Source organism: Spea bombifrons, chromosome 1 (genome assembly GCF_027358695.1).
Source record: "Spea bombifrons isolate aSpeBom1 chromosome 1, aSpeBom1.2.pri, whole genome shotgun sequence".
NCBI lineage: Eukaryota > Metazoa > Chordata > Amphibia > Anura > Pelobatidae > Spea > Spea bombifrons.
The window spans coordinates 118,454,837-118,479,618 of NC_071087.1; the positions used below are offsets into that span (position 1 = coordinate 118,454,837).

The following is a 24,782-nucleotide window of genomic DNA, read 5'->3' on the forward strand; positions in this document are numbered from 1 at the left end:
AGGGATGATGAAATCTACAAAACTCCTGTGGGGAGATGACAACATTGCCAGATATAAAGATATTTAGAGTGCCTTCTAAAATATGCAAGCCAACATAGTGCAAGCCAATGCAGTGTAAAATCGCGCCTAAGAGGAAACAAAATCGGAATTTGATGGCGCTATATAAAACAACAATAATAATAATAATAATAAAAGCACCTTAACTAAAGATGCCTTGCATTGCCTCAAATGGGTACTGCAAAAATAAAAGGACTGCATGTCGTTTTGCCATCATGACCAACTACACTCCACAAAGAAATCAAGTACCCATTTGGTTGCATCTGAAATGAAAGCAAGAATTTTTGTATTCTAAAAATGGTTGCACGTGTCTGATGTAAGAAAACAGAACCCAGTGGTCTCTAAAAAATATATTAAACAATCAAATTTTTTAAGCTACAGTCATGTATATAATATGTGTACCCTAGATTATAGCTCAACAAACCCTGGGCACCAAAAAAATAAAAGAAATGATTGGGAAAGAAAAAAAAGCCGGCTCCTGTATTTTTTTGGCTGGCTCCTAGATTCAAACCATGTATCCACTTAGGAGCGCTCGTTTAAACAGAAAAGGAAGAAAAAACAACAATAGTGTAGCGAATAACAACAAATGTGCATCTTTGTTTGTGGTGATTATTGCACTCAGAGCTATTCTGTGATTTTCAAAGCTCTCTGTGTCTTTTGATCTGAGTAAAGTGATAAAGAAAAAGAACCAAATTGCACTATTTTTCACTAGTGTGATGATATAGAAAAAATTCCACTTATAAGATGGTGAGCACACTTGACTGTGTGCTATAGAGCTGTAAATCAGACGACCTCCACGACTTCTGAGTGGTCCAGAATGGTGGTGTTAAATCCTTGATACGTTTCGTTGGTATATTCCACAAAAAAAGGACGGGAAGTATAAGATATCTCAAAAAGCAGAAAACTGTTTTTTGAGTACTGTCCAATAAAGTGCTGATGCCAAAATTCTTACAAAAGTGCAGGTGCCACATATATTCCAAAAATAGGAGTCAGGAAGAAATCATCACCAAAGCCTCCAATGGTCCTATGGAGAGGACCTATCTATAGGACCACTTTAAGCCATACCCTCCAGAGTTGGGCTTCATGGAGGAGTGGTCAGGATAAAAGCCATTGCTTAAAAAAAATAATAAGCAAACCTGCTTGCTGTTCACCTAAAACATGTGGAGACTTCCCAAACATATGGAAAAAGGTACTCTGGTGAGATGAGACTAAAATTGGCGCAAACTCAAGAGCTATCATCACCCCAAGAACGGTGGTGACAGTGTCATGCTGTGGGGATATTTTTCAACGGCAGGGACTCAGAAACTGGTCAGGATTAAAGCAATGATGGATGGTGCAAAATACAGGGAAATTCTTGAGGGAAACCTGTTTCAGTCTTCCAGAGATTTGAGACTGGGATGGAGATGCGCCTTCCAGCAAGACAATGGGAAGCTCACCTCTATTCATTATTTCCAAATAAAAAACAATAGTATCAATGTTTAAGCACATATCAAGAGGAAAGCTATAAAATATGCACAGCGTGAGGAAATTCAAATACCCACTGAATGTAAGGCTTGGATAGGAACTTGCAGAAAAGCTCCAACTACAATATAGTATTCTCCATTAAGACCTCTTGTATTTTATTGTATGCTGTTTCTCAAGTATATCTTTACAATCCAATGTACATTGAAGAGTTAAAGCTTTCTTGCTTAGTTTGATGAATCTTGCAGTTATGAGTCAACTGTGCAAGATTCACCAAACTTAGCAAGAAAGCTTTAACTCTTCAACATACATTGGAATTATAAAGAGATACTTGAGAAATATACAATTTGCAGTAAGATATTCAAACCTGTTAAGCATAATGGAAGACAAGTGTAGTGCTTCCAAGCGTAGAATGCCAAGTAGTTTGACAATCTGCCACTTAGACTGTTATGAGATGAGTCTCAATAGGTCTTCTGTGACTAGGAACTATGATTGTAAAATAATGCATGTTTTTTTCTTCTCATTATGGTTTGTTTACTGTTATGTCTGGCTCCCTAGTACTTGTTGGCACAGAGAAATGATCAGGAAGGCGAGAGATTTAGACCTGTAAGCAGGGGAGGGCTGGCAGCCTAAGGCCTGGGGGGCAAGTCACGTGAAGTGGCTCCGCCCCCTCGCACTCACCTTTCACCCCTCACGCTGCTCCCATTACTATGCGGCCTTCAGACTGCTGGAAAACTGATCTAAACGGCCGCTGGGTGCTGATGCCACCGGCCGGAGCTACTTTAATCCTTTTTTTTATTTATTTAATATGCCGGATCGGCTTGCCATATTAAAAATAAATAAATAAAGTATTAAAGTAGCGCCGGCCGGCAGCATCAGCACGCAGCGGCCGTTTAGATTCGATTTCCAACAATCTGATGGCCGCCTAGTGATGGGAGCAGCGTGAGGGGTGAAAGGTGAGTGCGAGGGGGCGGAGCTTTCATCCCTCACGCTGCTCCCATCGCTTGGCGGCCATCGCATACGGCTGCTGGGTGCTGATGCCGCCGGCCGCCGCTGCTTTAATACTATTTTTTTTCCATTTAATAGCCGATCCGGCTTGCCATATTAAATTTAAAAAAAAAGTATTAAAGTAGCGCCGGCCGGCGGCATCAGCACCCAGCGGCCGTTTAGATTAGATTTAGACCTGCTGCACAAAAAGACTGACATTCTCTAACATTCAGCAGTAACAGCATCAAGCAAGATGCTTTTCCTGATGCACGCAAAATAAAAGGTCATAATTAATAATTACACACAGTAGTATTTGTTTTTTCTACTCTCCATATTTTGTCTTGTTTATCACTTTAAGGAGTTTAAAGAGTTTTTTTTATTGCATAGGGTTATCTACTATATGTGCATATCTTACATCATTTTGCACACATAAAAACAAAAACATAGAAAACAATGTGCAACTTTAACTCCCCACATCCTCCCATTGGGGAGCGACCAGGTATCAGTGCTTGAGTTCTACATAATGAAGTGTGGCCAATAACATGTTGATGCCCAGGTACCATTTTTTGCAAGTATATAATGTTTTTTGCCTGGTGATGAAAGCTGGGGTCAACCTTAAGGGTCCTTGGCAAACATCTCCAAATATTTGAAACCTGTCAAGAGATTTCCCACACTATTCGGTGTCTCTGAAGCCTGAACCGTGTCATAGGGAGCACAACTTACATTGAAGAAATTGGTCTTGTTCCTCTCATAGAAGAGTCCCTGTGCTGGCATGTGCTTCAGCTGCTGCCACGGGATACTGCTGCCTAGCAACACGTCTCTGGCCCAATGTAGGTTCTGGGGAGACAACAAGCTGGATGAAGGCGATATACTGGAGAGAGTATAAGCATGCATACATATCTGCAAGTGAATGAGGCTCTCTGAACTAGTGTGCAATGCAAGACGGTGAAAAACCTGCAGTCTTAGGTGGATTAACTGCTAAATCTTTTCACAGTACACTGTAATGGCGGGCCGGACAGTCTTTTTCAGAGATCCTGTCTCTTGTACTTGTAGTTGTCCGGTAGGATGACACACGCAACCAGCGACATTTTCTTCTGGTAAGCGTTTCCCGATGCGTCACGTCACCACAAAATTAAATATCACATTTTGTTTTAATGAACGAGCATGAAAGTGTCCAGGCTATTGAAATAATGAAGTGTTTGTTTTTCTCCCTCCACCACAGCCTATAATTTAGTTTGATATGAGAACTGACTTCCCAACATGTCTTACTTTTTCACATATTTACCAACAATTACCGGTCATCTGTAATTTAAGCAGCGCAAAACCCTTTTAGCCTAAAAATGGTGCCCTTCCTTTATGACATGTAAGACAGGGCTCACAAATCCCAGGATCCCGGTAGCCACGTGTCCTAGCCCTTTATAAAGATCTCTATCGGTGTACCTCTTTCTGTTGGCTTCTATAGCCGACCCTCAGCTAACGTAAGGCATCAAAATAAACATCTTCCTATAAAGGTGTTCTTAGTGTATATTTCAACCACAAATTACAATGTTTAGGCAAGGAGAAGGAAACAATTTCGGGTTGTCAGTTAAATTTGAGACAGTTTTGGCAATAAAAAATACCATCTAATTAAACACTATTCAACAGATTATTTCTCATATATATGCTGGACATCGAACACATGAAGAAAAATGAACACTGTTCTGTTTCCTATTTTATGTAATTTTAGTAATTTATGTGTAAAAAACCCTGTTTCATACACTCGTCACCAACACGGATAATACACTAATAAGCACTCTTCTGTCAGAGCACCACTATGTGAGTGAAGACGTTCCCGGGTCTACTATACATTGATTGGAGATAACTGACCCATGGGCACTGGATACACCGAACTGCTGGTATTTAAATGAACATGAGGTGAGAAGAAACAAGAAAATCTAAGTGATGAAGGCAGTTTAATTCTGCTGCACATCGAAGCTCCGATTAGCTGCAAACGGCTTGGTGCTGACTGCCACGGACAGGGTTGGGAAGCTGTGTGCTGCTCCACAATGTTAGAAAGTTTGGCTGCAACGCTCCGTGTGCAGCAGGACACGCACTTCAGGTTCCTAGTAATCCAGTCGGAATGCACGATTGCTCAATTGTACTGAGATATATTCGTCTAGACTCCTTTCCGCGGGCGATGAGGGGTACGCTCGGAATTAATTGTTACCAAAACAAAGCAGCTTGAAATAATAAACTGTGCATAGTGTGACGGCCAAGCCAATGCTACAGCAAGTACGCGGATAATACACCAAGCCAACACGCAAATAACACAGGGCGGCGAAAAAGTACGCATAGAAACATCATATGGCATGGTGTGTACATTCGCAGGAAGCACGCTATAATTGGCACTACTTACACAAATAACACATTATGTGTCGAGACTGCACACACGAATATTTCATACAGATGTGTTGAGTGCGCAACTGGCTTGATGGTACTATGCCAATTATATGATCATCTAATATCATCCAGACATGTTTAAAGTCAGGTAAGCAGCTCCACATCACACGAAGGAGCAACCTTGCCGCTTATGCTACCGTTCAAAAGTTTGGGGTCACTTAGCTGTTTTCATGGAAAACAAGGAAATTTCTAGCTGTAACATAATTACAAAAGGGGTTTCTAATCATCAATTAGCCTTTGAAACTTGGATTACCAAACAAAACGTGTCACTGAAACACAGGAGTGATCAAGGGCCTCTGCACGCCTATGAAGATATTCCACAAAAAATCAGCCGTTTCCAGCTACAATAATCATTTACAGCATTAACAACGTCTATACTGTATTGCTGATCCACTCGATGTTCTTTTAATTGCCAAATTTGCTTTTCTTTCAAAAACAAGGATAGTTCTAAGTGACCCCAAACTTCTGAAATGTGGTGTACATCCAGCTAAAGCAGAATAAGAGTATGTCAGCCTGGAACCCAGTATATTTTAACGCAAAAACACAAGCTGAATCATGACACATGCAAACAAAGGCACTATGAGCTAGGCCCATACTGAGAATTGAACTATAGCACAAGCGACTTAACTTGGATACAGGGAAGTACGATAAAATGATGAGCTAATGCAAGGCAGGAAGATACAAAAATCACAAAGGACGTACATAGTCCAAGCAGCCGTGGGTGAAGAACTATGTGTTCACTACAAACACACAAACAAAAGGAATCAAAGAGAATTATAGGGGAATGAGGATTTTTATTTATCAAGACATTCATATACATAACTACATAAACTATGCAAACCTTCGGCTAAACGTTCAGAGGCACACAAAGATTTATTAAGTAAACTGGGTGGTTGGAGTTTAAAGGCAGCGGAAGAGACCGCTGAGATTTTGAAAGCTCTGTCTACATCTAAACTGTGCCAGTTTGGGATTCAAATATCCATCTGTACTTGGGCTAATATAGCAATATCAGTTTTCTTTACATTGAACTCCCTATTATGAAGTGTCAAGCCTAGTGAGCTTCTCTTGGTTGAAGAGCTAGACCATACCTCCCAACTGTCCTTGTTTAGGATGGAAAGCCCCATCGCTACCGAATTTGATGGCGCTATATAAAACAATATATAATAAGAATAATAATAATAATAATAACTCCACCCCTGATGTCTGTCACTTCTAGGTGCTCAAAATGATTGTTGAGTTTGGGTGTATCAGTCTTCTACAGCTATAAAACTCACAATAATGTGTATATAAACAAAATAATATAAGTCAAATGGGGTAAATAACATACACTCTTCTTCGGAAACATTCTTCATCTTAATTACGCAACTAGCTACAAACAGGTTATAAACTCACATAAATGTATCACTATATCCCAGTCCCGAAACACAACCCAAGAATAAGATCAGGCCTCTTTGGCCATTGGAAGTTTTAGTAGGTAATCATCATTAAATCAGTGATAATTCTGGAAAGATACCACACTGATTAAGCCATGTACTACGCAGGGTTAATTCAGCCTTTGCGGCAGAAGATGCTAACGGGTGTCCCTTATAATCATGCTTCTTGTTTAAAGAGTAAGGGTCTCCCGGAAACACAATGCACTGTGTTTTATGGATATTACTCTGAGCATTAGTGCAGGGGGGTCAGTTAACTTCCATCTCGCTATATGCTATATTACTCACTTTTATCTCCCTGGGTTGGAATCAAAGTCATTGAATCGAGGTTAGTGCAGGGGTTAAACATTTTGAGGGTAGCAAATTTGTCCAGCGGGAGCCGCTAGTGACTACAGTGCGTGGGCTTTGAATATACGAACTGTAGGTCTCAGGGGCTGACAGACTGTAGGAAGATAGCTGTGCTCCCAGGGGTCTGGCATCCCAAGCACAGGATGAATCACTACAACCGTGCCGCTGCCTACATGAAAATACCCAGCTCCAGCGCACAAACCCATTCCTTGCCGTTATATTTAAATGAAATGTCACAGCTGCACATTCGCAAGCTAATATTGCTCGCCGGTTTATATCAATATCACAAACCAAGCTAAAAATACCAAGCAAAATTACTCAACTGTAGTTTTAAATAATGTCCCCGTATACACGAACAATGAGATACGAGGCACTAATGGTGATATTTCAAATTTATATTAATCAATTATCCTTTATAATCAGATAAATAATTTTAAATCCATATCCATTCACTTATCATTAGGTATTATAGCCATCATGTATATACAATATATAACTAGCACAAAACATATCACCACTTACACAGGGATAATGTTTATTTCTATGATTTTTTCTAATATTCAGTATATATATATACGGTATATACACTCACTGGCCACTTTATTAGGTACACCTGTTCAACTGCTTGTTAACACAAATAGCTAATCAGCCAATCACACGGCAGCAATTGAGCATCAGAATGGGGAAGAAAGGGGATTTAAATGACTTTGAATGTGGCATGGTTGTTGGTGCCAGAGGGGATGGTCTGGGTATTTCAGAAATTGCTAATCTACTGGGATTTTCATGCACAACCAGCTCTGGGGTTTGCAGAGAATGGTCCAAAAAAGAGAAAATATCCAGTGAGCAGCAGTTGTGTGGGCGAGAAATGCCTTGATGTCAGAGGTCAGAGGAGAATGGGCAGTAATTATATTATAACCAAGGTATGCAGAATACCATCTCTCGAGCCTTGAAGCAGATGGGCTACAGCAGTAGAAGATCACACCGGGTGCCACTCCTGTCAGCTAAGAACAGGAAACTGAGGCTGCAATTTGCACAGACTCACCAAAATTGGACAATGGAAGAACGTTTCCTGGTCTGATGAGTCTCGATTCCACCTGTGATATTCAGATGGCAGGATCAGACTTTGGTGTAATTAACATGAAAGCGTGGATCCATCCTGCCTTGTATCAACGGTTCAGGCTGGTGGTGTAATAGTGTGTGTGGGGGGGCATTTTCTTGGCACACTTTGGCCCCTTAGTACCAATTAAGCATTGTTTAAACGTGACAGCCTATAGAGTATTGTTGCTGACCATGTCCATCCCTATATGACCACAGTGTACCCATCTTCTGATGGCTACTTCCAGCAGGATAATGCACCATGTCACAAAGCTCACATCATCTCAAAACTGGTTTCTTGAACATGACAGTGAGTTCACTGTACTCCAATGGCCTTCACACTCACCACATCTCAATCCAATAAAGCACCTTTGGGATCTGGGGAGACTCGCATCATGGCTGTTTCCAGCACCTTGTAGAAAGTATGACACAAAGAATGAAGGCAGTTCTGAAGGCAAAAGGGGGTCTAACCCGGTACTAGCGAGACGTACCTAATAAAGTGGCCAGTGACTGTATATGCACTGAAATTGTTAAACAACCATGATATTGTCCTTGTGAAATATTTTATGTTAAGTATCCTAAGATGATTAATTACAAGTATGGCAGACCGTCTAAGACACTGATAATTGAATAAATGGAAACCAGAATTGCAAGCACCTGAAGCTCAAACAACTAAAACTCACTGCATGCATGCGCATCCCAATTTCCATGAAGAACCCTACTACAGAGACCTAAACACCACAGACATCGCAGATAAGTCACCAAGTCTTTTAAAAGGTCCTCGTGGACACTAGAGGACTTTTATTGTATAGTACTTACGGATTTTTTTTGATTATTATTATTTTTGAAGAATAAATATGTTTTAGCCACAGTTTAATTTGCAATAACATTGATTCAACATTTAGTGGGGAAATACCCTGCACCAGAGAGAATCCCCCCCCCGCCCCAGAGGGAATAGAACAAGGGAGGATTGAGCACTATATCCCTTGGGAGCAGGGCACAGCTCCACTTAGAGGCTAATTTCTATTTTATCTACCACACAGCCGAGAGTGTTACACTATTTTATTTTTTTTCTTCCCTTCCTTTGGAGGGCGACCTGAACAACGGAGGAGTGAGCTTTCCAACCCATTGTTGCAGGGTACGGCTCCCCCTAAAGGCAAGAGTTGAATCCACCTCTGTTTTATTACAACCAGCATCTATTATACGGTTCTACACCAGGGCTCGACAAATCCCAGGCGCCAGGTCGCCATGGCGACAGAGAATTTTGTCCTGGCGCCTAGGTTTTGTCAGCCTCTTACATCCAGAAAAAATTGTGGATGTAAGAGGCTGAGTCACCACACGGGGGCGCTGGTGCTGTCTGCCCAGAAGTCTGGGCAGACAGCACAGCCACTCCGAGCCCGCCCCCGAGCCTGAGATCACTCCCACGGAGTGATCCTGTAGGCTGAAAACGCGGTTGCTGGAAAAGCAACAATCGTGTTTTCAGCTGCCACAGGCAGCCTCAGGGAAGGGGTTTGTGTGTTGATTGGGTCCCCACACAAGTCTGGGGACCTCACCCAACACCCCCCAGCTGCCTGATCGCTCCATGGGAGCGACAGCGCAGCGTTAACCCCTTCAATGCCGCGATCGCGGCATTTAGGGGTTAATTCCCGTTTTGGGGGCTTTGCTGCTGGTGGTCTGCCTGGAAGCCCAGGCAGACCAGCAACAGCAAAAACGAGCCCCCACAAGCCCTTTGATGACTCCTGTAGGTATGGAAGCCTACAGCAGTCATCAAAGAGACTCCCTCTGCAATGGCTGGTCCATAGACCAGCAATTGAGTCCCAGCTGCCAGAGGCAGCTTCAGGGACAGGGGAGAGGGTTCTTCGGTCTCCACATGAGTGTGGAGACCAGCCCCAGGACCCCCCCCCCCCCGCTGCCTGAGAGCGACAGTGCAGCGTTAACCCCTTCAATGCCACAATTGTGATTAAAACATTCGTGGCATTGCAGGGGTTAACATTTGTTCCCACAAGCTTGTGGGGACTAAATATTTGTCAATGCTGTGCTCCAATGGAACATCAGCATCGAAAGAGTTAAAAAAATGAAAAAAATGTATTTAAAAAAAAATCGCGGCCTTTTAGGGGTTAACTCCCGTTTTGTAAGGGGCTCTGCTGCCGGTGGTCTGCCTGGAAGCCCAGGCAGACCAGCAACAGCAAAAAAACGAGCCCCCACAAGCCCTTTGATGATTCCTGTAGGCATAGAAGCCTACAGCAGTCATCATAGACTCCCCCCTGCAGTGGCTGGTCTTCAGGGACAGGGTGAGAGGGTTCTTTGGTCTCGCCATGAGTGTGGAGACCAGCCCCAACCCTCCCCTGCTGCCTGATCACTCCATGAGAGCGACAGTGCAGCGTTAACCCCTTCAATGCCACAATTGTGTATAAAACATTCGTGGCATTGCAGGGGTTAACATTTGTTCCCACAAGCTTGTGGGGACTAAATATCTGTCAATGCTGTGCTCCAATGAAACATCAGCATCGAAAGAGTTAAAAAAATGAAAAAAATGTATTTAAAAAAAAAACAAACAGCACTGACCTGAAAGTCCAGGGTGCTTCCAGGTCAAACGCTGTGAGTTTAGTAAGTGGGCTGATGATGATCGGATCCCTCCTGACCAACTGTTAGTTTAAAAAAAAAATCCTGGCTCCTAACTTTTTTACCTGGCGCCTAGATTCACAACAAATTTGTCAAGCCCTGTTCTACACTATGTTTCTTTCTCGGTTTTTCCATTAGGGTAATTGTACAATCAAAACGAGCACAGATCCACACTTCTTCTTCTATTCAATGGACCGATCCTAGGCAAGGTAAGTAATACCCATATTTGATCCTATTTTTATTGTACGCAAACACTGTGCTATAGCATTCACCTTCTGTATTGGTTTTGAATAAGATAAATATACATGCATTGCTTAATGGATGAAGAGAATAGACCAAAGGGACAATAGGGGGCTGCACAGAAATATGAGATTTGTGTGCAATGTCTGAAAGGGTTTCTTTATAATCATAACAACCAACAGAATGGTCTATATTAGAAGGAAAATTCAATTGATTGTTATGGTAACTAAAAACACTTTTCAAAGTTTAAACCTGAATTACTTCCCATAAAGAAGAAATAGTCACATATGTATCTGCCAACTCTAACATGACGTTGGGGGTTGGGGATGTGAAAGGGTTAATAAAAACCCAGCCCTTATGCTTCTGCAGGGCCCAGGGCAACTACACATTAACCCAGATCTGTTCACCCCATGACAACATAAACTACTTGCTGCTACCACTACTTTCAAGGAGGATTCGGTAACTCCCTGTACAACCCAAACTGTACATAACCCCAATTTGGCCAAATGTATACTGTTCGTATTAGATAAACGGTATTGTGCTACCTCCGAAAGGCACGCGTTCAGAATTAGAGCATAAAGACAGAACCGATTTATTGTACAATTGAAGTAAAATGGTCAGAGTGCTTGTACTAAAATATAGGTGACAAGACATACAGGAAAGGGATTGTCATGCAAGATGCCTTGTGTATTTTTCAAATATATACTGGTATTACCGTATTTTCTCTGATTTTCTCTAAGCCATGAATTTGTTGGGTTAGTGGAAACATTTTAACATTCTGATTTCCCTATATATTATGAACGACGGATCTTTTGCATTTCTCCTATAAGAAGGGCTGAGCTGGTCCTGCATAATGCATACATAAATCAGCCAAATATTTTCTCAGTTTTAACAGTGCGAACAAACACTCTCACTCCATATCACAGTGCCTTGTGGTGAAATGCAGTATTGTCTTTTTAAAATATATATATTTACATGATTACATGATATGCCCACCCCCAAAAAGAGGTATTTATGGCAAAAGAATACAGTGATTGCCACCACTGGATAAACAATCTATTTATCATGGAAGGGTGCTGTCAAAAGAATTAATAAAATGTAGAGATGTCACATTACATTGGCTTATAATGGAAAATATATAGGTCCCATGGGCAAAGGGTGATCTACATAACTAAATCAAAGGTGTAATACAGTGGCTCAGAATGATGAATCTTAGGTTCCAACACCTCATAAACTGACTGTGTTTATTGTATGCTCGAATTTAGAAGACCACTCCATGGTCAGCTTTATTTTTTACTAGTGATTTAAGCAAAACACTAAATAAACAGTTCACAAAAATGAATGATAAAGTAAATGAATTAACATATCTGGCTTGGGCAGAACATTAAAAATCACACAGGTGCACGCTTATGCATGAATGAGGCATATCTTTACAGTCATTACGACAAAGCTTCTCATGTGGATAAGAAAAGTTTATAGGAATCATGGTTCACTAACCCCAACACATGCACCACATCAACCACTGAATGTTCTATGCCACCTATTCTGCTGAATTTAACGCTTAAATGAAGAACTTGAAACAATCTCCAGCACTGCATAATCCTATGATCTTTAAGAATTCTTTAATCATGTAAAATTGCGTAACTTTTTAAGGAATGCTTTAGCTGTCGAATGACACAAAACCAAGCACAGATAGGTTGTTGCCACAGAAACTGGGAAAAAGTTTTCTGTGCTGTTTTTACATGATTAGCTTCAAAGATAAAAATAAAATGACCGACCTGCTAAGGTTTATTTCCTTAGACTGCAATGTAATTGCTCTCTCTGATATTCTAGGTGGAACAGTGCCTTAAAAGGGGTGATCATATATGTATACTATATTATTTCTACCCCTCAACAAAGTTGACATTGCTGTTCACTCATTTAAAGATAAGACTTTAAAAATACAGAGGAAATGTACTTCCTTCTTCCTCAAAAGAGCTATGTAAATGCTATGAATGAACATATCTGTCATAAAATGAGATAACTACTAAATTCATAATCATTCTAAACATGTGCCTTTTGATTATATAATCAAAACAGACAGTTTTCACTAACCCCCACCAAAATAATAATAATAAAAAATTGCTAGATTGGCAGCATAGCATACTATGTTCCCTGCTTCACATAAGCAAGATGATTGCTAGGACATCATGTTAATGTCTATCTTGTAACACTAATAGTGATGAGATGCAACTTGGTGACAAGCAAATAAAGACATTTTTGTTACAGATAAGTACATTATATAGATTTTACCTGGTGAGTATGGCTGTGGGTATACAGGTAGGCCAACCGGTACAGGCTTTTGTAGTGCTGAGGGAAGCGGCTTAGACATAGTCTGAAAGAGTTGATGCACTGCTCCATCAGCACCCTGCGCTGTTCCTCTGTACCTTCAGGCAGGCTCTGCGGATACTCAGTCATTTCCCCCATTACTTCACTTTTTTTCCGGAGGTCACCCAGTTGCGCCGCTGGTGGAAGAGCCCTAACTGGAGTAGTGTTGGTAGGATGCGTTTCTGAGGGTCCTCTGATCTCACAAGTACTGGAACTTTCTGGAGGCTCTGTGTGTTCTTCTGTTTTTCCTGCAAAAAAAGGGGGGTCATTTGCACCCATGCCCTGGCAAACGGTGTTGCATGAAGGTCTAGCTGGCATCAAGGTGTCAAAGGGATGTATTGCAGACGTGAAACAGCTACTTGGATTAGAACACTAACTCTAATGGGGCCCTAGGCAAACCTTTGCTGTTGGGCCCAATGTATATAACTTGTGGATTTGGCAGGGCGATACATCTTTACCTAGCTTTCCCAGCAGTTTGTCTATCGCTAATCACAGTTTGGCACACAGCAGTCAGCCCGGTCACTGAAAGACATTTAGCGAGGCAGATATGTATGGCTCACTAAGGATATCTGAGCAATCGATACAATAATTCAAACAGCAGGAATATGCTATCAGTTTTATAGTGATAAGAAAATATTTTCAAACTGTGCCTCACAATTATTCCTTTTCAATAACGCCTTATAGTGACAATGCTCTCCCACAGGTTGTTTGTCTGTGTGTGAATTATTTGAAGTACAAGTGAATAGACCAAGTTTATTTAAAACTCTGTCAGAGTACATTTAAGAATCAGGAATACAAAGACCACTATAAAATCTGAAAATGAATGAAATTTTCAGAGCCATGGTATTGTTTGCAATGTTTTGCTTGTTAGGCCTGAACGTGACAGGTATACCTTTTTCTTCTTCTGTCTGGACCTCTCTGTAATGAGCTGCATTGGGGGTACTGATGGATTTCTTCTCTAAGCACGCTCTCTTGATGCTGTCCTGGGAACTGGCTGGTTCATTGAACGTGTCCTGCGTGCTACTTGAATCTGAGAGGATAACGGCCATGCTGTCTTGGCTCCGGTCTAAGAAAAAACAAAATAGTGAGTTATATTGTTGGGAATTGGATGCACTTCCACCACCAAGCACTGGACACAGAAGCGAGAGCAGAGGCCACTGCAGCCCTGGAAACTGATGACAAGTGACATCATCCATTACCTCATGCCAATGTAGATATACCAAATGAGTGTCATGTATATATCGGCTGCCTCTAAAGCGTTTACCTGTATTTAAGCTCTGACTTTATTTTATTTTTTTGCTGTAAGGATTCACTTACCATTAACCATTTTTTGTCAGTTTTATACTGCAAGTGGAGTTGGAGTGCCAATATAAGAAATTAAATCTACTGGCAGAAAGACTCTAAATCATTAGATACAAAAGCCCTGAAGCCTATAATGTACAACATATCCTAACAACTTTAATGAAATGTGTGTTACTCTATGAGAAACACACACATACTGCTGCTAAATAATACAGCTGAAATAACTTCGTCCTCTGTGAAAAGATACTTGCTTACAAAGGATACACAAAGCAACTAAAAATGTAATGTATATGCAACGCATAAAAAAGCAGTATGCATTACACGGACAGATGCACATGTGAACAGTGGAAACGCACAGAAAAACACAAAGGGGATACTTTCTTACTAACCACAGATTTGTGTTTTTTTTTTAATCAGCTGCAACAGAGGAAGCACTATTTGAACAAAAAGTGTGCGCCGCAGCCTTACTCATACCTCGTAAATAAAATACATTATTCTCTTTCCAAATGCTTTACTCAGTTGCAAAGTTAGCTATCAATAGGTCATAAAGTCGCATTAAAAGTCTAAGGAAAGCCACCTCTAACCACAACCTTAAAACAAAGTCCTTGAAATGTTAGCCTGTTGTTTCTGTAAATCAATTTTTTGTTACACACTACTGGTTATGTCCTGTCTACACATTGTACAGCACTACAGAATTTGATGGCGCTATATAAAACAATAACTAATAATAAGAAGAAGAAATTAGGCGGAATATCTTCATCCTATATTGTATGTGCAGCCGAAAGTACAGGATCATGTTTCCAAAGCATAACAGTATCAGGTTAAAGCCAAGGGGTAAAGAAACGTGATTGACAAATACATGGCATACACACATTTGCCAGGCAACATAGGCTTAGCTAATTCAAAGGATTAAACACCGTTCTGCTCAGCTTTGCGTTATTTATAGCAGGTTCAAAATTCTAAAATTTGAACCCATTTTCAATAGTGTCAGGCTCACTGAATAAAGAAATCTTTTTTGCTATCCGTTCAGCATGTCAAAGCAAAGGTCTTAAGGTTTAGAAAAGAAGATTTGCATGACTGCTCAGCCTCAAACACACTAAGTGAACTGGTTGTTCTGTAACACAATTCTAGTTGTAGATCGTAATGTATATGTACTGTATTTGTGCATCTGCAACACAGACCTCGTGCAGTCAAAGGGATCTGCCGGACCACCTCAAGTGCAAGTCAGACAGTGCAAGCCAACAAACCACTCTATGAGAGCAAGCAGGAGGAAAGCCCAATCACTTAGCATGCATCTCCAACCACAAAAAGAAAAGGGACATTCAGTCGAGCCTTCTCCAAACGGGACAAACTTTCCACGTTGTTGGCATGTTATTTATCCAAACCCACAGCTACCGTGATAGAGTACATGATAAAGGGCAAAGTTTGTCAGTTTTGCTTCCCTAATGCTAGACACAGTTGGAGTCCTACCTAAGATGCAAAAAGACATACTCACTGCAAAAATTCTACAATAAAACAAAGAAATCCATAAATATTGATAACAGCTGCTGTGTTTCTCTCATTGCAATGCTTGATGTTTTATCAACTGTAGCTGTAAAACAATAAAACAAATGCTACCCATAACTAGAATTTGCAACTATCCCAGGCCAAGGGAACCTTTGTTTCATTTTCGAGTCCCGTTTGGATACGGCTTAAGATTTGTGGTAGCATTAGGGAAAGCAGCAGAAATAAAGCATTCATAAGCCGATAATGGTGTCGTCCAGCAGGGGGCGATAGAGAGCAGGTTAGTGTGCAGCAAAGTTGCCTTGCCACCTAGAGCGCCAGCCAGTGCTGTGGGTAAAGGGCAGAAGGCGTTCCCTTAGCACTCTTCCCAGCAGACAGAGCTCTGCCCGGCGCTGGTGGTATTGAGAAGGGGGGACAGTACCGTCCGGCGTGGCCTGATGACGGGGGGGTTTACATTTGATGTAATCGTGGTCAATCGGAGTGGCTGTGTAAGGTGGAGATGTCAGACCTGGACCTGACGAGGAAGGAATGGAATTCCCAGGGCCTGGCATTGTCCCAGCCGAAGAATGGGAGTCCTCATCCTGTGCGCAAGGCTTTTCCCTGTGAATGTACATGAGAAAATGGAAAAGGAGCATGGTCATAATATAATATGGGGAGTAAATACCAGACTGTCAAATATAGTCCAATGATGGCGCTTTCACTTGTGTGCATATTTGACTTCACTTGCAGGTTTGCATAATGTTCAGAATAGTTACTTTTTGTACTGATAATGCTTGATTTTATGTTTTTAACTAATTTGTGATTCAAAATGTACACTGGTTAACAAAGCTTGTTTAACCTATTGAAGACCTGGGACATAATTTTACATTTCTCTTCATCACCTCTCATGTAGAAGAAATTGGTGATAATTGTGCTAAAGGAGCAATGTGAAATAACCTAAGCTGTCCACTTTTTTAGCAACAGATCCTTTTGTAAGGGTGGTTTTGAAAACTGTAATTGCTATGAAGGCTAGGTGCACGGTGTATAGGAGTGTAGTGCAGAACCCAGGCATGCTGTGTATAGGAGTGTAGTGCAGAACCCAGGCATGCTGTGTATAGGAGTGTAGTGCAGAACCCAGGCATGGTGTGTATACGAGTGTAGCGCAGAGCCCAGGCACGCTGTGTATAGGAGTGTAGCGCAGAGCCCAGGCACGCTGTGTATAGGAGTGTAGTGCAGAGCCCAGGGACGCTGTGTATAGAAGTGTAGTGCAGAACCCAGGCATGCTGTGTATAGGAGTGTAGCGAAGAGCCCAGGCACGCTGTGTATAGGAGTGTAGCGCAGAGCCCAGGCATGCTGTGTATAGGAGTGTAGCGCAGAACCCAGGCATGCTGTGTATAGGAGTGTAGCGCAGAGCCCAGGCACGCTGTGTATAGGAGTGTAGTGCAGAACCCAGAAATGCTGTGTATAGGAGTGTAGTGCAGAACCCAGGCATGCTGTGTATAGGAGTGTAGTGCAGAACCCAGGCATGCTGTGTATAGGAGTGTAGTGCAGAGCCCAGGCACGCTGTGTATAGGAGTGTAGTGCAGAGCCCAGGGACGCTGTGTAAAGGAGTGTAGTGCAGAACCCAGGCACGCTGTGTATAGGAGTGTAGTGCAGAACCCAGGCACGCTGTGTATAGGAGTGTAGCGCAGAACACAGGCACGCTGTGTATAGGAGTGTAGTGCAGAACCCAGGCACGCTGTGTATAGGAGTGTAGCGCAGAACACAGGCACGCTGTGTATAGGAGTGTAGCGCAGAACACAGGCATGCTGTGTATAGGAGTGTAGTGCAGAACCCAGGCACGCTGTGTATAGGAGTGTAGTGCAGAACCCAGGCACGCTGTGTATAGGAGTGTAGTGCAGAACCCAGGCACGCTGTGTATAGGAGTGTAGTGCAGAACCCAGGCACGCTGTGTATAGGAGTGTAGTGCAGAACCCAGGCACGCTGTGTATAGGAGTGTAGTGCAGAACCCAGGCACGCTGTGTATAGGAGTGTAGCGCAGAGCCCAGGCACGCTGTGTATAGGAGTGTAGCGCAGAGCCCAGGAACACTGTGTACAAGAACGCAGCACAGAACCTAGACTCATCTCACACTGGAATTCAGTGTGAACCCATACACACTCCCCTGAGAAATGCAATGTTGGTTGTAGAACACTGTAATGTAAGTATTTTTCTACACAATGAAAACACGTCAATAAAAGTATACAAATTCTTTAAAAAGTAGCTTATGTCTATTCTAACACTCACTTTTCAGTAGCTTTGGTTGAGTTTTTCTCCTCTCCTCTGGCAAATGGTCCTTCTGATGACTCCTTCATGATGGTGAACAGCATCCTTGCATCCAGTTTTTCATCTGGTCTTTCCAAGAGTTTCAGGACAGAGGCATGAAGGCGAAAGTATACCTGCAGTAAACATCACAATTTCTGTCAACATTTGCACAAGTCGCTGTAAAACTATGCTGAATTACAAAACTATGCTGAATTACAAAACTATCCTGAATTACAAAGAGTTGGAGGAGTGTTATAAGGCATCTTATCAAAAGGTATCTCTGTCTCATAGGAGTGGATGTCTACTAATGTCTTACGTTTTTCTTTCTATTCAAACATTGTTGCAGAGTCAATATGTATCTATTTCCTTACTTTTGTCTTTCTTATATATACTGAAATTGTTTCATTTAAGGTAGTATTTACTACCACACCAAGTAACTAGTATTGCACTAAACAGCTTCAATTAAAATTGTAACCGATTGCTGACTTAAGTTTGCACTGTAGATGAAAACACTTACTACATAGAGACCATCGCCAATCCGGACCAAATCATTCTAAACCTTATGCTAGCTAACCACACCATTCCCACCACCCATACTGTGCTTTTACCTCTAAGGCCTCCATAGCTAGCTCTGGGGGGTTGTGATAATGGATCTTCTTAGGGTAGCGTGCAGCTTCCTCGTGAAGGTAGTGTCCTGCTTGCTTGTAGTGCTGTAGGTAAACCTCCGGGGCAAGTTTCTGCTTCTCAGCGATCTTCCCCAACATATAGTGAATAAGCCATTCCTCTTCATCTCCTTCTCCTTCACATCGGGATGCTGACATGAAACACTGTTTTGCCGTTTCCAACATCGTGTCCCGGCGTTCCTTCAACTACCAAAGGTCCAGGAATAACCATGATTAAATGTTGAAAAGACAATAAATATAGCCGTATTGGTCCACGAAATAAAGTAATCTTTTAATTAAAGATGATTAAAAAAAAGAGTTATGTAAACCCTCTGGCAGGAAAGCTGTTGGCTCTTCCCTGGTTGGGGAAGACAACCTAACCTTTCATACAAATTAAGGTCTAACTAAGAGGACAGAAACCATCAACTTCTGTATACCAACATGGAGCCTGACCACCAATTAAACTAAACTGAAACTTCTCCCTGCAGCGCCCCTAGAGGCAGAAATGCATATTGCGCTTATTTGAGAATAGTATTCCTCAGTATTTGTATACTGTATTGTATTGTATTCCAGGATTTGCTTGTCTTCAGGTGAGAGAACTTGCAATGATTTAAAACTTTACGTAAAGTCCATGTCATAAACATACTATTTATCATTGTAAAAGAACATATTCCACATACGATATTTTTTCGCAGGCCTTTTCATCTCTATGGTAAGTCAAATCCCCAGTGTTGAGCACAATATGTAAATTAGAGAGTTGTGTCCAACACTGGGGATTTCGCTTACCATAGTTTATTACCAGTTTGCTTAAATATATTGTGGAACATGTTTAAGGTGTAGCACTGTCACTTGTTAATATCATTACTTTCAGAATTGGTTCATTGGTATAAATAAAACCATGCAATTTATTATATATTAATATATATTATGCAGTTTCATGTTCCCCAGTGGATCCCTCTGTATGAATCACTGTATGTTTGATTTACAAGGAATGGTATGGTACAACAGGAATGCAAAGAAAAATCAGTAGCATCCTGTACAGCCTGGAAAATATTAATTGGATAAATAATCTACATCACAGGCAATTAAAAAAATGGACAGTATTGTAAAATTGTATCTCTTGCCCCAATAAAACTATATTCAATTTGATACACAATAATATTTACTTAAGACCATACCAATAAAGTAAAAAAATAAAGCATTTGAATCCTACTAATGTAACGCCAGTTAAACTATATACTTGCCACTCAGAAAACAAGGATGTATTGTGGTTTGGGATAATATCACTTGTAGAAATACAGAAATGCAGTACCAGCTCGCCCGAGATACGAGCCATAATCTATTGAAATCTCACCTGTACCACTCCCTCTGGATTCAGGTCTTTGAACCACTGCTTGAGCTGGCGGGATGTGAACGAGTGTAGTGTATAGGACATGGTGCCATACTCTATCCACAGGGACAGGTTGGAGCTGTCAATCTCTAGCGCACGCTTAAAACAATTGAGAACAGGGGTGGCATGTTTCCAGATGGGACCGTCGTTTTTCAGTTCATTGGAGTTGAGTTTGTCCTGGATGCGGCTTGCTCGTGCCAGGGCCATGCCGGCCCAGGAGTCAAACCTGAAGAACACAGAAGTGGGCAAGAAAAAGGCAAATCTGTTTTGGGCAAAGTCTATAAACAAGAGAGCAAAATACTGCGGATGCAGCCAACAGGTGAAATTTAGCAGATGACAGCCGTCAAACTACTCTGAGAAGAACTGTATGCATCACATACCTGTTTGGACAAATGCAGATATCATGCATGTAAAATTTTATAGCCTTCGACTGCTCCTTGTTCTTAAAGTGATAATCGGCTAACAGGTAATACAGTTCAATTAGAACTTCTGGCGACTCCTCTGCTCCTTCAGGAAGTAGTGGTACCTGAAATAAATCAAAGGGATACTGTTGACACAGTAATATCTGTGGTTCCCATGTTGTTTTGTCGAGTTACATTTTTACATACACCCACATGATAGGGTTGAATGGATCTAAAGTCTGTGGTAATTAAAATTTGTCCCATGTATTTAATTGCATTTTACCCTTCTTAAATAAAATCATGACCATAAAAAGTGTTTTTCTTCTTATATTAGAATACCTTGTTGCTTGTGCCTTCAATATATGCAGACACAGTTTCCATACTCAATTTGGGCTTGTCTGAGTTTGGCACGATAGTTGCCATTTTCTTCAGTAGGTTTGCCAGGTCTGCAGACACAGTGCTCGTTTTGTAGCTGTCAAATTCAGGAAGTGTCTTTGGCTTGAAGTAATCAAACATGATGACCGCATCATCCCACAGCAGCTCCACCTGTACACAAATACAAGGCCATCAACATCAGGCACGTATTGCATCAACAGGCATTAGCCTACTTACAATGTGTGCAATTCAATAACCACATTTCAGCATAGCTAAAACTGACAATAAGGTTTAAGGGTCATTTTCTTAATCCTATAGGTATTTGCACAGTCAGCAATCATAAACTATATAGTTTTAAGCTGTAGTCACCTGTGGTGCAGAATGCTCCTCAAGGTAGCGTGCTTTACTTTTCTTGCTAGGGAAGCTGTACAGGCAATAAAAACACTGTTCCAGTGCCGTTTCTAGTTCCTCCTTGTATGGATGTGTATCATCTTTGGTGGATGCAGCCAACTCTTTCTGAAGAACACGCACCTACAAAAAAGTAGTCCAGAGAGCAAACATAAGATTTACATTGTGCTGAAGTTAGTTGCGTCTTGGGGTCAGAAAGTCTCCTAAACTACAACGTCGCCTACATCACAACAATTTGTTTGGAATGGTTTCAAGAAAAAAGCCTCTACTCTCATCCAAAAACAAACTCAACTGTCTTCAGTTTGCCAGACACTACTGGAACTTCAAATAGGTTCGGGTTCTATGGTCAGATGAAACCAGAATACAGCTTTTTAGCCATAAACACCAGAGGTGGGTTCAGTGCACACACAGAGATGTAGCCATATGGAAAAGTACCTTTTGCCCAAGGTTAAATATGGTGGTGGCGCTTTAATTTTTGGGGATGTTTTTTTGCCAGAGGACCTGGACATTTTGTTAGGATACATGGCATCATGGACTCTACAAAATATCAACAGATATTAAATTAACACCCGATTGCCTCTGCTAGAAAACTCAAAATGGGCTGTGGTTGAATCTTCCAGCAGGACAATGATCCAAAACAACACAAAAATGGTTTACTGACCACGATATTAAGGTCCTACCATGGTCATCCCAGTCCCCTGACCTGAACCTCGTAGGAAACCTGTGAAGTGAGCTGAGGACGAGAGGCCACCAGCATTGACCTTGAAATTTGAAGGACCTAAAGAGATTCTGTATGGAGGAATGGTCTCAGATCACTTGCCAGGTATTCTCCTCATCAGGTATTATAGGAGAAGACTCAGAGCTGTAATCTTGGCAAAGGGAGTAGCACAAAGTATTGACTAAAAGGGTGCCAATAATTGTGCCACACATATAGTTAACATTTTATTTTTGTGGAAAAACCTGTATTGTGTTTGCTATTGTTTGCTATTTATGAGAGCAGTGTATTTTTTGAACACAAGATCAAAGGGTTAAACAATGATGACATTTTTTAAAGCCTTCTTTGCTCATATTTACCAAGAGTGCCAATTAGTGGAGGACACTGTATACTAAGCAATATATTTGCCTATTTCAGAGTACAAGATGCACATAAAAGCAACAGAGTGTGACGAGGGCTTAAGTACCTAGTCGTGACTGGACTTGATTTAACTGTAATTATGAAAAAAAGAAAAGCTGTCGTTCCAGTGCATTGATCCTATAGCTATAATGCATTTCACAAAGCACTGATCATAATACTGTTAGGTTTAACCGATGCTCCAGTCTTTTGGACAACCAGTTTTATACCAAAGGATAAGAGACATATTTCAATGTCACTTATGGAATTCATGGGGTTTTCACTACAAAGTGATTCTAAGCACAATAACAAACTATTTAACTGTAGTCAGTTTGGTCATCAAACTTTGTGCCACCATCAAGGTTTATACAGAACATCCAATGAGGTCTTTTTTTACAACAAAACGAGTATGCAGAAGTTTTGGACACTTCAACTCAATGATATAATTTTATATTATAAAGAGTCAATCCCAGTTATTTTCAGTAATGAGTTTAGTTGTTTTTAAAAAACACTCAAGTAACAAACACAAGATATCAGCAACAGACATGGATGGCACATTTCACACCTCCAGGGACGTTACAGTAAGGATAGTAAGAAGAGATACATGAACATGGAACAAGGCGCCAACAGGGGAGCGAAAAAGGAAACATTACTGAACTCAGGACATAACTTATGGAGGGTCTTGGTGGCTCGTAACTACATAAACAAAACGGAAGCCCAGAGTAGCAAGACGTTCTATGATGTACGGACAAAGAAACCTAAAAAGGGAGGGATGCAGACACCTGAGGAACACAAATTGACACTAAGGAAACAACATATATTCAAAGTAAGATGTTAATTCACAAAACATGTTTCAAATATCATCTCCAGCCACCTAAAACTGAGAATGGGCAGGACACGAACATGCCACAGAAATCAACATAACCAAGTAACGGAAACAGCGGAAATAAGATAATGAGAAACAATACCATGAATGTGGTACACGAGTCGAGGCAACCAATGTCATGCTGATGAAAACAAAATCCTTTGAGTATGAGAAGAAACTGTCATAAGTACGTACAACCAGCAAGACATGATTGTAGTCTTACCAAAGAGTGAGTACAGAACCATTCTATATTCTTAAAAGGCAAATCAATCTGCTGCTGTTGCCTACAGGACAACGATAAACTTCTCCCTCCTACAAATAAACCCTCCTTTAAACCCACTCATTTAGACCCAAAATGTGGCAATAGGGGGACAAAGTCATAAGCAGTGATCTAGGCCCACTTTGTGATAATTGCATTTATTGCACAAAAAAAAACAGATTTCAATTTAGAATTCATACATTCTCTGCAGCAGACTGTCAAGAGTTTGTTCATTTGTGAGTGAAAGTAAATAAAAGGGATTCAGGAGTTAGAGAAGCAGAATGTAAAAGGGAGAAAGCCTTTTGAGTGAGTTGACTAGTCAATAGACTTAGAAATAGCTTTATACAAACTAGAGATGGACACATTGCCTGACTGGAAAGGATGCAAACAAATCTCTAGAATGTGTGTAACCTGAAGTGGATTAATATTGTGTAGTTTAGGTTAAAAAATGTTTGTTTTGCATATATGACCAGATATATGACTGGGGGAGAGGGGTTTCTTTTGTGAAACTGGAAAGGGCTACATCCCTCCTGAAGAGGCGTTAAACAGATTTGATAAAGTAGATACCCCTATACTGCCAGACCCCAAACATTCAGCCAGACCTTGAAATCTGGCATTTTTGGAAAATGGAAAAGGGAGAATTTGTAAAAGTCAAATAGAGATAGGCGTGCTGCACGGCACGTCAACACTGCAGGTCGCGTGCAATATGAACATGAAGTCCCATTGCAGGAAGAAAATTAGATCCTTCGCCAATCAGTGAAGAGATTTGTCTGATATATTTAATCCTTAGCAAAGTGCAGCAAGCAGGCAAAACTTTAGATTTTTTATATCATTGGACCAGGTAGGCTTTATTCCAGGAAGAGACCTGTGCACGATACAGGGCCAATTCAGCGCTTGCTGCAGGGGAAGCTCACTTGGGTTTCCCATTCATAATGCATAGTGAAATGTTTAGTTCTCCTGCAAACTCCCTGTGAAGTCAGTAGACTCCAGTTTGTCATTATGCAGAGATGGAAACATAAAGAAAACTCACTAAGAACTTGAGGAGGGCTCCGTCTGAGTTACAACACCAGGATCTCCTCCCCAGGTACTCATGTGCGGCATTCAGGAGCATGAGCGAAGATGGCAGCATTTGGCTATCCGAATCTGCAGCAAAAGGCGGGCAAATACTCAGAAACTGAC

General features: G+C 41.2%; 1 protein-coding gene across 3 annotated transcripts in view; it reads right to left on the reverse strand.

The window, feature by feature from the left end:
• CABIN1 (calcineurin binding protein 1) overlaps positions 1-24,782 on the reverse strand; it is a 58,728-nt gene that overhangs the window by 22,112 nt on the left and 11,834 nt on the right. For 2 of the 3 annotated variants that reach the window (XM_053470439.1, XM_053470428.1), the window contains exons 19-29: positions 24,634-24,746; positions 21,330-21,491; positions 20,925-21,131; positions 20,565-20,710; positions 20,149-20,410; positions 18,741-19,001; positions 18,115-18,266; positions 16,273-16,451; positions 13,939-14,112; positions 12,972-13,294; positions 3,229-3,342 (exon numbers count right to left, since the gene is read on the reverse strand). In XM_053470439.1, the coding sequence (XP_053326414.1) occupies positions 3,229-3,342; positions 12,972-13,294; positions 13,939-14,112; positions 16,273-16,451; positions 18,115-18,266; positions 18,741-19,001; positions 20,149-20,410; positions 20,565-20,710; positions 20,925-21,131; positions 21,330-21,491; positions 24,634-24,746 (2,093 nt within the window). The remainder of the gene's footprint in view (positions 1-3,228; positions 3,343-12,971; positions 13,295-13,938; positions 14,113-16,272; positions 16,452-18,114; positions 18,267-18,740; positions 19,002-20,148; positions 20,411-20,564; positions 20,711-20,924; positions 21,132-21,329; positions 21,492-24,633; positions 24,747-24,782) is intronic. The other variant, XM_053470448.1, reaches the window with a different exon arrangement.